This window comes from Lactuca serriola, chromosome 8 (assembly GCF_051521515.1).
Source record: "Lactuca serriola cultivar US96UC23 chromosome 8, Lser_US96UC23_V15, whole genome shotgun sequence".
In the NCBI taxonomy this organism is placed as follows: Eukaryota; Viridiplantae; Streptophyta; class Magnoliopsida; order Asterales; family Asteraceae; genus Lactuca; species Lactuca serriola.
The window spans coordinates 68,505,120-68,519,705 of NC_136415.1; the positions used below are offsets into that span (position 1 = coordinate 68,505,120).

Below are 14,586 nucleotides of genomic sequence, written 5' to 3' on the forward strand. Positions count from 1 at the left end.
TCGTTTCCGAGTTCAATTTAAAGGGAGAAAAGAAAGGAAATATGTGAAAATGAGAAGAAAATAAAAGAAATTAGTGTTCCCGAATTTCATTAAATAAGAAAAATGGAAAAAAACGGAGGGAAATAAGATCATTTTTCCTCCTAATTTTCCTTCCGATTTGGAAGGATTTGGAAAGAAATAATAAAATAACTAATTTCCTTCCACTTCCAATTCCGAAACACAAATTAAATTAAATTATTTTTTTTTTTGTTTTTTTTTGTCTTCTTTTCTTTAGTTAAACTCGGATTTTTTTTTGTTAAACTCTGGAACCACGCGTAAAAAGGTGTTTTAAACACCACTAAGTCAACATTCGTTTCGAGAGTATCAGGATCTCGTCATAAGAGAGAAAAAATCTGCCTAAGAAATCGATCATTCGGCGGCCATGGAAGAAGAAATCGACAAGGTGACGTCTCAAATGGTAGTTGAAGAATGGAGTGGGACTTCTTCGAACAAACTGTCGTTGACGGCCGTTATATCTCCGTCTTCTTCTCCTTTGTCTTTCACGTTGAAAAGACATGGTAATCGATTCAAGCTTTTTTCCCGAAGGTTCCTCGAGGCATTTGTTCCTGAGGTAATATAACACAAACAATCCACATTCTATTCGCTAATGTTCTCGTCCAATTTCGCATACTTCAGCTATATGCGGCTCCAATTAGTTTATGAGCCAATCTGTACTTTGAATCGTTATGAAATAATCTACATATGTTGGTGCAAAATCTTATGTCTACATTGACAATTAATCCACAGCTGAAAGTGTGCGATTATACCTGTATGTTTATTTCCATGAATCGAGTACTAGTTATAATCGAATATCACTAGGTTGATTATGGAGAAAGGTATCTAGCTTGATATTGAACTGAAGCACTCTAACATAGATATCCATAGTTGTTTGTCAATCAGCTTTTGTGGAAATTTGATAAATAGGTCACACGAATACCAAATGCTATGAATTGAACATTGTCGTGATGTTTTTGTTTCAAAATCTCTATGAATTGAACACTGTGTGTCCTATGCACTTGAAGTTTCTTACATCTGCTGTACTACTCCGTGGATGCAGGGATTTCCAAGCAGTGTGACTCCTGATTACATCCCTTTTCAGACATGGGATTTATTGCAGGTTTGAGAATTGAGATCCATCACTGCTTCTTGGAAGTGTTAGTGCCTTAGTATAATTTTGGAATTCTCATAGGAAGTATTCTAATGGATTCAATGTCTTTCATAGGGCCTTTCAACATACATAAGGACCATGCTTTCTACACAAGTAAAGATGTTTTTATGTACTATTAAATTTAGTCCCTTTATGATCATTTCAAGTTTAAAAATTCGTGTTTAAACATCATTCACTCACCATATCACTTTACTAGGCTCTCTTAAGTGCTATAGGAGTTGGGGAGAAATCAGCAACTGTAATTGGGGCTACTTTTCAGGTATATTCTTTGTGTATCAAGTCTACTATTATTATAATAAATCATTGGTGATGTTGTCCATTTGCTTCATAACTGGAACTTTTGCAGTGGTTTTTGAGGGATTTAACTGGAATGCTTGGAGGTGTCATGTTCACATTCTACCAGGTGTGTAGTTCTGTTCATTATAGCCCATCCTTACTCATATATGAATCTTTTTATATACAAAAAAAAAAAAGTAATTGGTTTGAATATTTATGTGCTTCACTTGAAGACCATGTAGTTTTATACTACTGTATATCTCTTTCATAACATTTCACATAGGGTGTTCTACTTCTATATTCATTCATCAAGGGGTCTGTAAATCATCTATTGATATGCCCTGAGATCTCCAACTTGCTTAAGATTTCTAGAAGTAAGACAATACTATAGAAATTGTACAAGAAATAACGAAAGCAAACTTCAATTGATAAACTCCATCTTTCGAGAGGATGGGCTCTCCAAATGCATAAAGCACTACTCAGTTTTTACACACCCAAAACAGACACAGACAAGAACCTTAAATAGCAAAAGAAAATGACAAAAATAACAAAAAGACCTGCAGCTCATTCCATGACAACATGACACTCCCATTACCAATGTTCCCCACAAAAAAGGAGCTGTCACATCAGAATTACGCAATTACCCCTGGATGTCTTGAATTGGTTGTTTGTTGGTATTCATCTCATTCCACCCTTGGCCTTGGACCCTTTTGCCCTTCCGTTGGTAGACCCGAAATGGTTGGGGCATATCAACACCGGTGTGCCAAACTTTCACCTTGTCCTCAAGGTAAAAGTCTGGAAATTGGTTCTTCATCTTCTCATAATCCTCCCAAGTTGCCTCCAAGTCAGTCAATCCTTTCCATTGTATCAAAACTTCCAGATCTTGGCCACTCCCTCCTGTTTTGGTCCTGACCCCTCTTAAGTTCTCCGGTTGAACCAAAAGTTCTAATTCAGCACTGATCTCCAAAGGAATTTCGGTTGGTTGTTTCGGGACTCCCAAAGCTGCTTTCAGTTGTGAGACATGAAAGGTAGGATGAATAGCTGAGGAAGGTGGCAACTCCAGTTTATACGCCACTTGGCCAATCCTTTCCTGAACCGGTAGGGTCCGTAGTATCTAGCTGCTAGCTTTTCATATCTTCTCTTTGCTAAGCTCCTTTGTCGATATGGTTTTAACTTGAGATAGACCATATCCCCCACTTTAAACTCAACATCACGCCTTTTCTTATTCGCCTGGTCCTGCATCCTTTGTTGAGCCCTCATCAGATTCACCCTCAGATCATCCAGTATTGCATCCCTTTCTTCCAATTGTTGATCTAAGGTGTCGATGGGTGTTTGTTGCCCTTCGTACCTGATCAGTGGTGGTGGGTCTCTCCCGTAAAGAGCCTTGAACAGGGTACATTGAGTGGAAGTGTGATAGGAGCTATTATACCATAACTCTGCCCAGGCCAACCACTTGGCCCAACTTTTGGGTTTTTCAGAACAAAAACATCTCAGGTAGGTAGTAGGTTTCCAGACACCTGTTCACAACCTCTGTCTGCCCATCAGATTGCGGGTGATACGCGGTGCTTGGTTTCAAATCCACCCTGTGCAGCCTGAATAATTCAACCCAGAAGTGACTAAGAAAAATGCGATCTCGGTCGCTGATGATGGACAATGGTAGCCCATGTAGACGGACAATTTCTGTCATGAACTTATTGGCAACAGTAGCTGCTGTGAAGGGGTGTTTCAAAGGGATAAAGTGGCTGTACTTACTCAACCGGTCCACCACAACCCAAATTGTGTCCCAATTCTCCGACTTGGGTAACCCTTCTACAAAATCCATGCTGATTTCATCCCAGGTCTGCCTTGGAAGAGCGATTGGCTGAAGCAGACCAGCCGGGGACGTGTTTTGAGTCTTATGTTGCTGAAAAACCACACACTTCTTGATGTAATCAGCTATAGCAGCCTTCATCCCCACCCAAAACAATTCGGTTGCTGTTCTCTGATGTGTTTTTTTCTCTCCGGAGTGGCCCCCCAAATAGGAGTCATGAAAAGTGGATATTATCTCCGGAATTAGAGGAGAAGCAGCAGGTATGACCAATTTGCCCTTGAACAACAAATTTCCCTGCAAAACAACAAAGTCTTTGTGTGACCCGGCATTAACTTCAAGGCATAGTTACCAGAAACGCTCAAACAGTGGCGTACCACGTACCCAAACGCCCTGTACCCAATCGAGACGAAATCGGTCCGGTACGTGATATATGGGCGAACCTCGAATTGGATACAGTCGATCCCAATCGCGATCCCAATCGATCCTAATAGCGATCCCAATCGATTCTAATAACGTTCCTAGAGTCTAAATCGAGTGTACCTGGAGTCTAAATCGTCAAAATTGAGCGTACCTGAAGTCGTTTTTGTTGCTTCCGATGAGATTTTATGCGTCGACTAACATGGCGATTTGGGCGGGATATAAGCCGCGTTTTACAGTGGCTGTGCAATTACGATTTGGTAATTGGTACTTTTGTTATTAAGCATTTAATGTTTGAACCTTGAAGTGTTAAACTGTTAAGTAATAGTATACATATATTTTATGAAATGTCTTAGAACTAGGCACACTGTATCGTACTATACAATACACTGTACCGGTTCGTACCGAAATGAGCCTACCCCCCTTGTATCCGATACGCTATATGTCACGAACCCCGTACTGTACCGTACCTCGTTTCCCGTACCGTACCGTGTTTCTGGTAACTATGCTTCAAGGTCCTTAACTCTTTGGATGAACTCATCTTTATCAAGTTCCTCCTTCAGCTGTCCCCAAAACTTCCAATACCGAACACTTACTGAATTGCATGTTATGGTGGGTTCTTTCCGCGATAAAGCATCTGCTACTCTGTTGCTCGCTCCTGTCCGGTATTGCACTTCAAAGTCGTACCCCATCAACTTAGTCACCCACTGTTGATAATCACTCCCAATGAGTCGTTGTTCCAGAATATGCTTTAAACTTTTCTGATCCGTCCTTACAATGAATTTTCTTCCAAGTAGGTAGGGTCTCCATTTGAGTATTGCCCTTACGATTGCCATCAATTCTTTTTCGTAGATCGATTTCAGTCTAGCTGTTTTTCCCAAAGTGAAGCTGTAATAAGCGATTGGTCTGTTTTCCTGCATAAGGACCTCCCTTAACCCAAAGCCGGAGGCGTCCGTTTCGATAATGAATGGTTTGTTGAAGTTAGGCATGGCTAACACCGGCACCGTGGTCATAGCCTCCTTCAATTTCTTGAATGCCTTCTCAGCCTCGTCACTCCACCCATATCTGTCTTTCTTGAGTTGTTCGGTCAAGGGAATGGCAATTTGGGCATACCCCTTAACAAATTTACGGTAATACCTCGTAAGACCCAGAAATCCCCTCTGATATTCTTAGGATTAGGCCAGTCGACCATGGCCTGAATCTTGTCTGCTTCCGCCGACACCCCTTGAATGGAAATTTCATGTCCCAAATACGAGAGCTTAGAGCGACCAAATTCACACTTTTTCAGATTCAAATAGAGCTTATGTTCTTGTAGTTTCTCAAGGGCAGTTGCAACATGAGTACAATGATCCTCCACACTGGAGCAATAGATTAGGATATCATCAAAAAAGACTAAAATAAAATTTCGGAGGTAGGGTCGGAACACATCATTCATTAACGCTTGGAAGGTTGCGGGGGCGTTGGTCAAACCAAACGACATCACTTTGAATTCATAGTGGTCCTCATGGGTTCAGAACGCGGTCTTGTGGATGTCTTCAGCCCGCATTCTGATCTGATGATATCCGGAATGGAGGTCCAACTTGCTAAACACCACCGACATGCAACTCGTCAAGTAGCTCGTCTATCACAGGAATCGGAAACTTGTCTGGGACTGTAGCTCTATTTAACGCACGATAATCAATACAAAACCGCCATGAACCATCTTTCTTCTTGACTAGGATAACCGGGCTCGAATACGGACTGTTACTGGCTTGGATTACTCCGGCTGCTAGCATCTCTTGTATCATTTTCTCGATTTCATTCTTTTGGAAGTGGGGGTACCTGTATGGCCTGACACTAATGGGGGTGGTGCCTTCCTTCAGGTTAATTTGATGTTCTAACTGCCTTGGGGCTGGCATACCCGATGGTTCTCGAAACAGCCCCTTGAAGCGATTAATGGTTTTTACTAGGAAATTAGGAATTTCCTTTGTAATCTCTGTTGTTGTTTCAGTGTTACATAACTCGATAAGTATCTCGCTCCCTTCTCTTTTAAGTTCCCGAGCCATTGCCCTCAAGGAAATCTAGTTTTTTCCTAAGGACCGGTCACCCTTTAGGCACACCTGCTCACCTGCCACCTCAAACTTCATTGTTTGTTCCTTCCAGTTGGTCTGTGTGGTTCCTAGCGTCTCGAGCCATTTCATTCCCAATATAACATCAGAACTCCCTAATCATAGGGGTAAGAATTCCTCCACTATGCCAATCTCTCCTAATCGGAGAAGAACGCCTTGACAAACCCCTTGTCCTTCCTCACTATCACCCGTTCCCATCCTAACTCCATATGGCTCTGTTGCCAAGACGGGAATTCCCAAGGTCTGCACCAAATTTAGGGCTATAAAATTATGAGTTGCCCTGGGTCAATCAACGCCACCATCTATCGGTCAAGGATCTTTCCTTTTAGTTTCATAGTTTTTGGTGAAGTTAACCCTGATACAGAGTTGAGCGAGACTTCCACCATTTCATTCACTTCAGATGGGACTTGTCCCATCTGGTGTGACTATGTCGTCTTCCTCTTGAATTTCCCTACCCGAGTCCTCTTCCTCCACCAGAATTACGTTGATTTGGGTTTAAATTGATGCCCCTTGTTCCACTTCTCGTTACACCTGTACCACAACCCCTTTACTCTTCGTTCTTGTATCTGTGATTCAGTGAGACGCCGATTTTGTTCCCCTGCCCTAAGTGAATTGGAATTGTTTTGGGATGAAGGGAAAGTACTTGATAACGTCGATATACCGGGTATGGTTCTTCGCAAACCTAGTGATCTATTAGACACAATTAAATATATTATAGAATAGAGGGTATCAATGTGTAATATCTAAACCTATATATGTTGATTGTATGTAACCTTAATACGTAACAATAAAATTAGTCGGCACTTTATGGTATCAGAGCGCAAGGTTTCTTGCTGCCTACTGCTATCGATCAACAACTAGGGATTCTCACAATCAAGGTCAACAATCAATCTCCTATCAATCGATCATGGCTCTCATCGCTGCTTTCACTGTTGATCAGAAGAAAGCTCACACCTCTCACAAATTCCCTTTCAATCTCACAACAACGAATTATGTCTACTGGAAGGCTATGATACATCCCTTCCTACTTGCACACAGATTATTTGACTATGTGGACGGCACAATCCCGTGTCCACCTAAAGAACTACCAGCAGCTGCAACAACCACCGCTGATCCTAAACCGGGACCACAACCCAACCCCAACTATCCAATCTGGATAGCCAATGATGCACACGTGCGTCTGTTGATCATCTCCAGCATATCGGAGTCTGCCTTTCGTTATGTTCAAGGTACAACTTCTCATCAACTCTGGTCTTCTCTAGAACATGCCTTTGCACCACAATCATCTTCTCGAGAATTTACCCTCAAGACACAACTCCTACGCATAAAGATGACCACAATCATCTTCTCGAGAATTTACCCTCAAGACACAACTCCTACGCATAGAGATGAAAGGAGATGAAACCATCGATGCCTACCTCAACCGTGCCCAAGAATACTCTGATGCCCTACCTGCCATTGGCTCTCCTGTGCCAGATAAAGATCTCGTTATGCTTGCTGTCTCCGGCTTACGTGATGAATACAACGGCCTTAAGGCCAGCATAACTGGTCGCCAACATCCCACAACCTTCAGTGAACTCCATGCCCTTCTTAGTGATCATGATTTTATGCTGGCAAAGTCTAGACAACCCTCTATTCAAGCTTTTTATACAACTCAAGAACCATCAAAACCTACCGGTGACTAACTTGCCTCCATTGCTGCCCAACTTGCCTCCCTCGGCCTTCACATACAACCGAATACTCCTACTTCACCCAACACCTCTCAAGCTTTCTATGGCTCTAGACAGCCCCCCACGTACAACCGTGGTAACCGAGGTCGTAGAGGGTCCTATCGAGGAAACAACACTCGTGGACGAGGTGACAACACTCGTCAATTCACTGATAACACTCGCCCATTTAGTTGGGCTTCCAACCAAAACACTGTCTATGGTACCTGTAATAGATGTGGCATTGGTCACCTACCATCCCAATGTCCCAACGGTGATCCATCCACTATACGTAACCGACCCACAACCAACTTTGCTAGTGACAACACCACATCTACTTCTGCCTCATGGTATCTTGACACAAGTGCTAAAAGCCACGTTACGCCCGACCTAGCAAGCATGGACGACAACCCACAGTATCAAGGTCATGACAATTTGCATGTTGGTGATGGTAAGGGCCTTCCTATTCTTTATATTGGATCATCTCATATTCATTCACCCAATAAAACGTTTCATCTTTCTAAAATTCTTCATGTACCAAACATCACAAAACATCTTATTTCTGTACAACAATTTTATCTTGATAATCATGTTTTCCTTGAATTTCACTCCAATTTTTTGTTGTCAAGGACGAGCTTACACACACTACACTTCTAATGGGCCCCAGTGAGCATGGTCTTTACTCTTTGCGTCTGCCACAACTTCGATCCACTCCTCAAGTAGCTCTCTCAACAACTCGTGCATCCTCCACCATTTGGCATAGGCGACTTGGGCATCCGCATAAACGCCTTTTTCAGTTTATAGTTTCTAGTTCTAAACTTCCTGTTTCAAATAATACATTACCTAGCTTTTGTTCTTCCTGTCAATTAGGCAAATCTTGCAAAATTCCTTTACCTATTTCCTCTTTTCGAAGTAATAAAATTTTGGATTTGGTTTATTGTGATGTTTGGTGTTCCGCTCTTGCTCTTTCATCTGATGGACATCGTTACTTTCTACTATGTGTTGATCATCATACTAGATTTATGTGGATATTTCCTATGTCTGGCAAGTCTGAGGTACACAATCTCTTTAAAACCTTTGTTAGAACAGTTGAACAACAATTTTCAACTAAATTAAAGAAAGTGCAAACTGATTGGGGTGGTGAGTTTCGCAACACCTCAACATTCCTTACCAGCCTTGGAATTGTTCACATACGGTCATGCCCACACACCGGTGCTCAAAACGGTTTTGTTGAACGACGCCACAGACATGTCGTTGAAACCGGCCTAGCCTTAATGGCTCATTCTAGCACTCCTCAAAGGTTTTGGCATTTTGCTTTTGAAACGGCTGTTTACCTCATCAATCGGATGCCCTCTAGCACCTCTACAAACATATCACCATTTGAACTCGTCTTTCAAAGACCTCCCGACTACTCATTTCTAAAGGTCTTTGGTTGCTTATGCTTTCCATATCTTCGCCCTTATAACAGTCATAAAATGGATTTCCGGTCCACTCCTTGTATTTTTCTTGGATACAGCCCATTCCATCATGGTTACTGATGCCTTGATCTCTCCACCGATCAGGTATATATTGCCCGACACGTTTGTTTTGACGAATCCTCCTTTCCTCTTGGTACATCTCCTGCAACTGACACCCCTTCCACACCCGATACCTCACCACCATCTGTCTCCACTCCGCAACCGACAGCGACTCCAACCCCAACCCCACCTAACCCACCTCGCGCTAGACCAGCAAATCTCCGCCAAAACCCAAAACAACGAGTTCCTTGTCAGCCTAGTGCCCATCATGAACCCACGTCTTTTTCGGTTGCCAACAAATCACCTGAGTGGCGCAAAGCCATGGAAGAAGAATACATTGCCTTACAAAAAAATGGCACATGGTCCCTGGTACCTCCAGTACCGAATACTAACATTATTGATTGTAAGCGGGTTTACAGATTAAAACGTGATAAAGATGGCGCCATTAATCGCTACAAAGCACGGTTCGTTGCAAAAGGATTTCGTCAGCAACCAGGGATAGATTACCATGAGACGTTCAGCCTTGTAGTCAAATCAACCACCATCCGAGTTGTACTCTCTCTTGCTATCACACAGAACTGGCATCTTCGACAACTAGATGTTCAAAATGCCTTCTTACATGGCAATCTAGAAGAAACAATATATATGAAACAACCTCCTGGATTCGTTGATGCACAACATTCGAACCACGTGTGCCTACTCCACAAATCCATCTATGGCCTCAAGCAAGCTCCTAGGGCCTGGTTTCAACGCCTTACACACATCATCCATCTTCTCGGCTTCAAAGGGTCCTAGACCGATCCTTCCCTGTTCATCTATTCTCATGCCGGTACAACTTTATACATGTTGATTTACGTTGATGATCTCATTCTCACGGGCAACAATACTGCTCTTATTAATAAAGTCATTCAACAACTTGTTGCCACGTTTGCTATCAAAGATCTCGGCTCTATCATATTTTCTAGGCATTGAAATTGTTCCAAGAGGGCCTGACATCATCCTCGCTCAACGAAAATACATTTTGGAACTTCTCCAAAAGACTGGTTTGTTAGATTCTAAGCCGACTCCAACTCCGATGAACACCTCTAGCCCTCAACACCTCTAGACCTCTGACAATCAATGACAGCCCTCTCTTTTCCGATCCGGTATGGTATTGCCAAGTTGTTGGAGCCCTTCAGTATGTGACCTTATCCAAGCCGGACATTACCTTTGCCGTCAACAAGGTATGTCAGTTCATGCATGCTCCGACTGACAACCATTGGTCTGCTGTCAAGCGAATTCTTCGCTACCTTCATGGCACTGTTGATCATGGCATGCTTATTCGCCAAACCTCAAGCACTCAACTACAAGCATTTACCAACTCTGTTTGGCAGGGATCAGATACCTTAATTGCCTTTTCGAATGCTGACCGGGACGGTTGCCCAGATGACCGTCGGTCCACGGGGGGATTTGCAATATATCTTGGTTCCAATTTAATATCTTGGACCGCACGGAAACAACGAACCGTATCTAGATCTTCAACTGAGTCTGAGTACAAGGCGCTTGCTGACACGGTTGCTGAGCTCACCTCACCTGGCTTCAATCTCTTCTTCGAGAACTTGGTGTTAACAACTCTACACCCCCGGTCTTATGGTGTGATAATTTTGGGGCAACTTATCTCTTGGCTAATCCAGTCATGTGGAAGTTGACTTCCACTTTGTCAGAGAAAAGGTTGCAAATAAAGATCTCAAAGTCCGGCTCATCTCTACACATGATCAAATAGCCGACATCTTCACAAAGCCATTGCCAACTCCAAGATTCATACAACTAAGATCCAAGCTGCAGGTCGTTCCCTGTCCTTAGCTTGTGGGGGCGTATTAGACACAATTAAATATATTATAGAATAGAGGGTATCAATGTGTAATATCTAAACCTATATATGTTGATTGTATGTGACCTAATACGTAACAATAAAATTAGTCGGCACTTTATGATCCGAATCCACCACTGGATCTGAGGTTACGATTTCTTTGTTCAATTTGTTGGGCTAGATCCATGGCACGGCCCAGATCCAAGGGAGTCCACATGTGTAATTCATCTCTGATTTCAGGCTTGAGGCCCTTAAGGAAACTTGCGAGCGCTACTATGTCTGTAACTTCTTCGAGGGGAGCCGCTAGCTCGATGAACCGTCGTATGTACTCGATGGTAGTGGTGGTTTGCTCCAAGGAATTCCATTGTTCATAGATGTCGCCTCCTAAAACGGAACGAAATTTCTTGAGAAATAAGGTTTTCATACACTCCCATGTCGTCAACGCTTGTTGATTGTTAGACCATCTGTACCACGCGAGGGCATCTCCGTTGAGACTAAGAATCGCTGCCTCCACCTTTTCTTCATCAATCAATTGATATATGGCAAAGTAACGTTCCGCTTGCAGTATCCATCCATCAGGGTTCGGTTCCATCAAAGCTAGGCATGTCGATTTTGCGGTGACGGTATTCATATCTTCCCCTTCCTGCGTTGTTTCCGTCGAAACTGCCAAAGATCAGTCCGGGGCCGCCGTGGCCGGAGCCACTGTTACCGGAACCCCCATCACCGGAGCCGCTATGTCCCGATCCTTCAATGCCTTTGCTCTTGTTCGTCGTGTCTCCCATTGGGGTGATGAGACCCGAGTTTGGGGTGTTTGAACTTCCTCCTCTTCCCCCTGTGTTAGCCTCACTTCGTTCTAGCAGCTTGTTCATGTTTGTTCTCATTTCATCCTGCCATTGGATAATAGTTTCCATTCTCAGCTTCATGTCTTGAATATCCACGCCATGAGAGTGAAGCTGGACTTGTATCACCCCAACTTGCTCTTCCACCTTCTTGACAGCAGCAGCTTCTTTTAATGCTCCTCCCATGGAAAGTATTGCTCTGATACCAGTTGAAATGCCCCCTGAGATCTCCAACTTGCTTAAGATTTCTAGAAGTAAGACAATACTATAGAAATTGCACAAGAAATAACGAAAGCAAACTTCAATTGATAAACTCCATCTTTCGAGAGGATGGGCTCTCCAAATTGCTAAAGCACTACTCAGTTTTTACACACCCAAAACAGACACAGACAAGAACCTTAAATAGCAAAAGAAAAGGACAAAAATAACAAAAAGACCTGCAGCTCATTCCATGACAACATGTCACTCCCATTACCAATGTTCCCCACAAAAAAGGAGCTGCCACATCAGAATTACGCAATTACCCCTGGATGTCTTGAATTGGTTGTTTGTTGGTATTCATCTCATTCCACCCTTGGCCTTGGACCCTTTTGCCCTTGCGTTTGTAGAACCGAAATGGTTGGGGCATATCATCTATTCATAGATGACAACAAACATTTATACATGAGAATAAAATTTATTTTTATTTTTTCTTTTCAGGGCTCAAACTTAGATAGCAATGCCAAAATGTGGCGTCTTGTTGCAGATCTCATGAATGATCTTGGTATTGGTCCATTTATTTTCCTTACATTCAATGATTCAAATAATGCCTGTCGATATTCATTACTTTAAAAAATTAAAATTGTAATATTATTTATAATTATAATTTTACCAACATCACAGGAATGCTGATGGACCTTGTTTCTCCATTGTTCCCTTCGGCATTTATATTCATTGTCTGCATAGGAAGCTTGTCAAGATCTTTCAGTAAGTAATTACTTCACTTTGTGTAATTTACTACCCTTGTGATCAATATGACCAAAATACCCTTCAGCTGGTGTTGCCAGTGGAGCAACTAGAGCTGCTTTGACCCAACATTTTGCTCTTCAGAATAACGCAGCAGATATATCTGCAAAGGTAGTTTTCTTGATTTTATATAAAACAACAATAATAATAAAAATAATAAATTAAAATATTTCTACTTTGAGTGATAGGAAGGAAGCCAAGAGACAGTTGCAACAATGATTGGAATGGCTTTAGGAATGCTTCTTGCACACATTACAATGGGACACTCCACTATTATATGGTTCTCTTTTTTGTCCCTCACAATGTTCCACATGTATGGTTAGTTATGCTTCTACTTCTTTTATTACAAAAATTTACAAAATAAAATATATATTTTACTGAAACTAATTTATTATATGTTTTGTAGCTAATTACAAAGCTGTTAGGTGCCTTAATCTCACTACATTAAACTGTGAAAGAAGCTCAATTCTTTTGTTGCATTTCATGGAGACTGGTGGAGGTGATTGTGATTTCCATTTCTCTCTCTCTCTATTACATTTACAACATTATATTATAGTTTATTAATAAATTAATAAACATAATTACGTTGCTATTTCTTGCATTTTTTTTATTAGTTTTGTCTCCAAAAGAGGTCTCTGTGTTGGAGCATGTGTTGCCTTTATGGATGAGTAGTTGGAGTTCAAAAAATACAAAATCTCTGTATACACGTGTATGTTTAGGTATCAGGGTTTCCTCACTCAACACCTTGGAAATGTAAGTTATTAAATACTATTTATTTAATAGGGAATTACAACTGACCTTATAGACTTTAATATGTTAATAAACAGGAAGGAGCTATTAAGTTATGCTGGATCTGAGTATGAAAAAGGTTGAGGTTTAATTATATTTTGTTAATATATGGATATATCAATATTAATTAATTTATTTTTGGAGTTTTAGGAAAATACTTGTTACTTGAGAATAAAGGAATTGTGAGCATTGTTGTGCATAAAGATTCAAGTAGTGGAGATGTGATGAAGGGATTCATGCATGCTCTTGTTATGGCGAATCTGTTAGATGATAAGAAAAGCCAAATGTGGATGAACAAACATTATCAAGACTTTATTTTCAAGGTATGTTTTACTTTGTGTAAAAATAATTCAATTAATAAACTAGTATTTTTTAATTTTTACATTAAAAAATAGATGGATAACTTAACTCTTAATCTCTACTTTTTTATTTTAATTAATTTGCAGCTTCAATCATGTGGTTGGAAAACAGAGCGACTTTTGTCATCATCAATCGTATGGAGGGCAAACTGGACACATAAAAAGATAAACTAGAAGATATATGACACCTGTTCACACAAAATCAATCAATTAACAAAAATCGAATTCGTTTTTTAATGATTAAATGGGCATTTATTACTCGTGATTTGAGGATAGTTATATGAGAATTTGGGTTTGTCTATTGTGGTATATGAAAAAGGTGAAAAAAAAAGTTTTAGGGATGAAATGTGTTATGAAAAAATTACAGGGACCATATCTGTAAATTAACAAAGCATTGTAAGAACCAGAAACAAAGGTTGACCCAAGATTCATAAAAGTTTTACAAAGATCATGAGGTATCAAGAGATTAAAAAAATGATGGAAGTTTGTAGAACATTTTTTTCTAATTTTCTACAACAATGTCCATTTATTTATTTGTCTCCTTGTATGGTGATAGGTAGTTCCATCTTATTTATAATTTATCCATTAACTTCTGTAACTGCCATTCAAAAAAGATTTTTTTTTTTTAATTTTAAATTTAGTAACTTTTGTTCCTCCAAAAAAGGTGGAACAATGTAGTGATTGGCTCCCAATCTTGAGTCTAT

General features: G+C 40.9%; 1 protein-coding gene across 2 annotated transcripts; it reads left to right on the forward strand.

The window, feature by feature from the left end:
* Positions 1-295: 295 nt before the first annotated feature.
* On the forward strand, positions 296-14,377 carry RUS3 (root UVB sensitive protein (Protein of unknown function, DUF647)). 2 transcript variants are annotated; one of them, XM_079014498.1, is made up of 14 exons: positions 324-610; positions 1,097-1,156; positions 1,262-1,300; positions 1,404-1,466; positions 1,554-1,610; positions 12,429-12,492; positions 12,612-12,695; positions 12,763-12,845; positions 12,923-13,052; positions 13,141-13,233; positions 13,349-13,487; positions 13,562-13,602; positions 13,674-13,846; positions 13,970-14,377. In XM_079014498.1, exons 1-14 carry the CDS (start codon positions 422-424, stop codon positions 14,054-14,056), a joined length of 1,302 nt encoding a protein of 433 aa, XP_078870624.1. In that variant the 5' UTR covers positions 324-421; the 3' UTR covers positions 14,057-14,377. The 2 variants fall into 2 exon arrangements, with proteins under 2 accessions (XP_078870623.1, XP_078870624.1); XM_079014497.1 differs by lacking the exons at positions 12,429-12,492; positions 12,612-12,695; positions 12,763-12,845; ... (4 more) ...; positions 13,674-13,846; positions 13,970-14,377 and adding an exon at positions 8,154-12,422 and having other exon boundaries at positions 296-610.
* The last annotated feature ends 209 nt before the right edge of the window (positions 14,378-14,586 follow it).

Bases quoted from the DNA above. Each gene is read 5' to 3' on its own strand.
- RUS3 (XM_079014497.1), top strand. From the start codon at position 422: ATGGAAGAAGAAATCGACAAGGTGACGTCTCAAATGGTAGTTGAAGAA. The intron at 611-1,096 runs GTAATATAACAC...CCGTGGATGCAG, and splicing joins TCGAGGCATTTGTTCCTGAG to GGATTTCCAAGCAGTGTGAC. The intron at 1,467-1,553 runs GTATATTCTTTG...GAACTTTTGCAG, and splicing joins TAATTGGGGCTACTTTTCAG to TGGTTTTTGAGGGATTTAAC.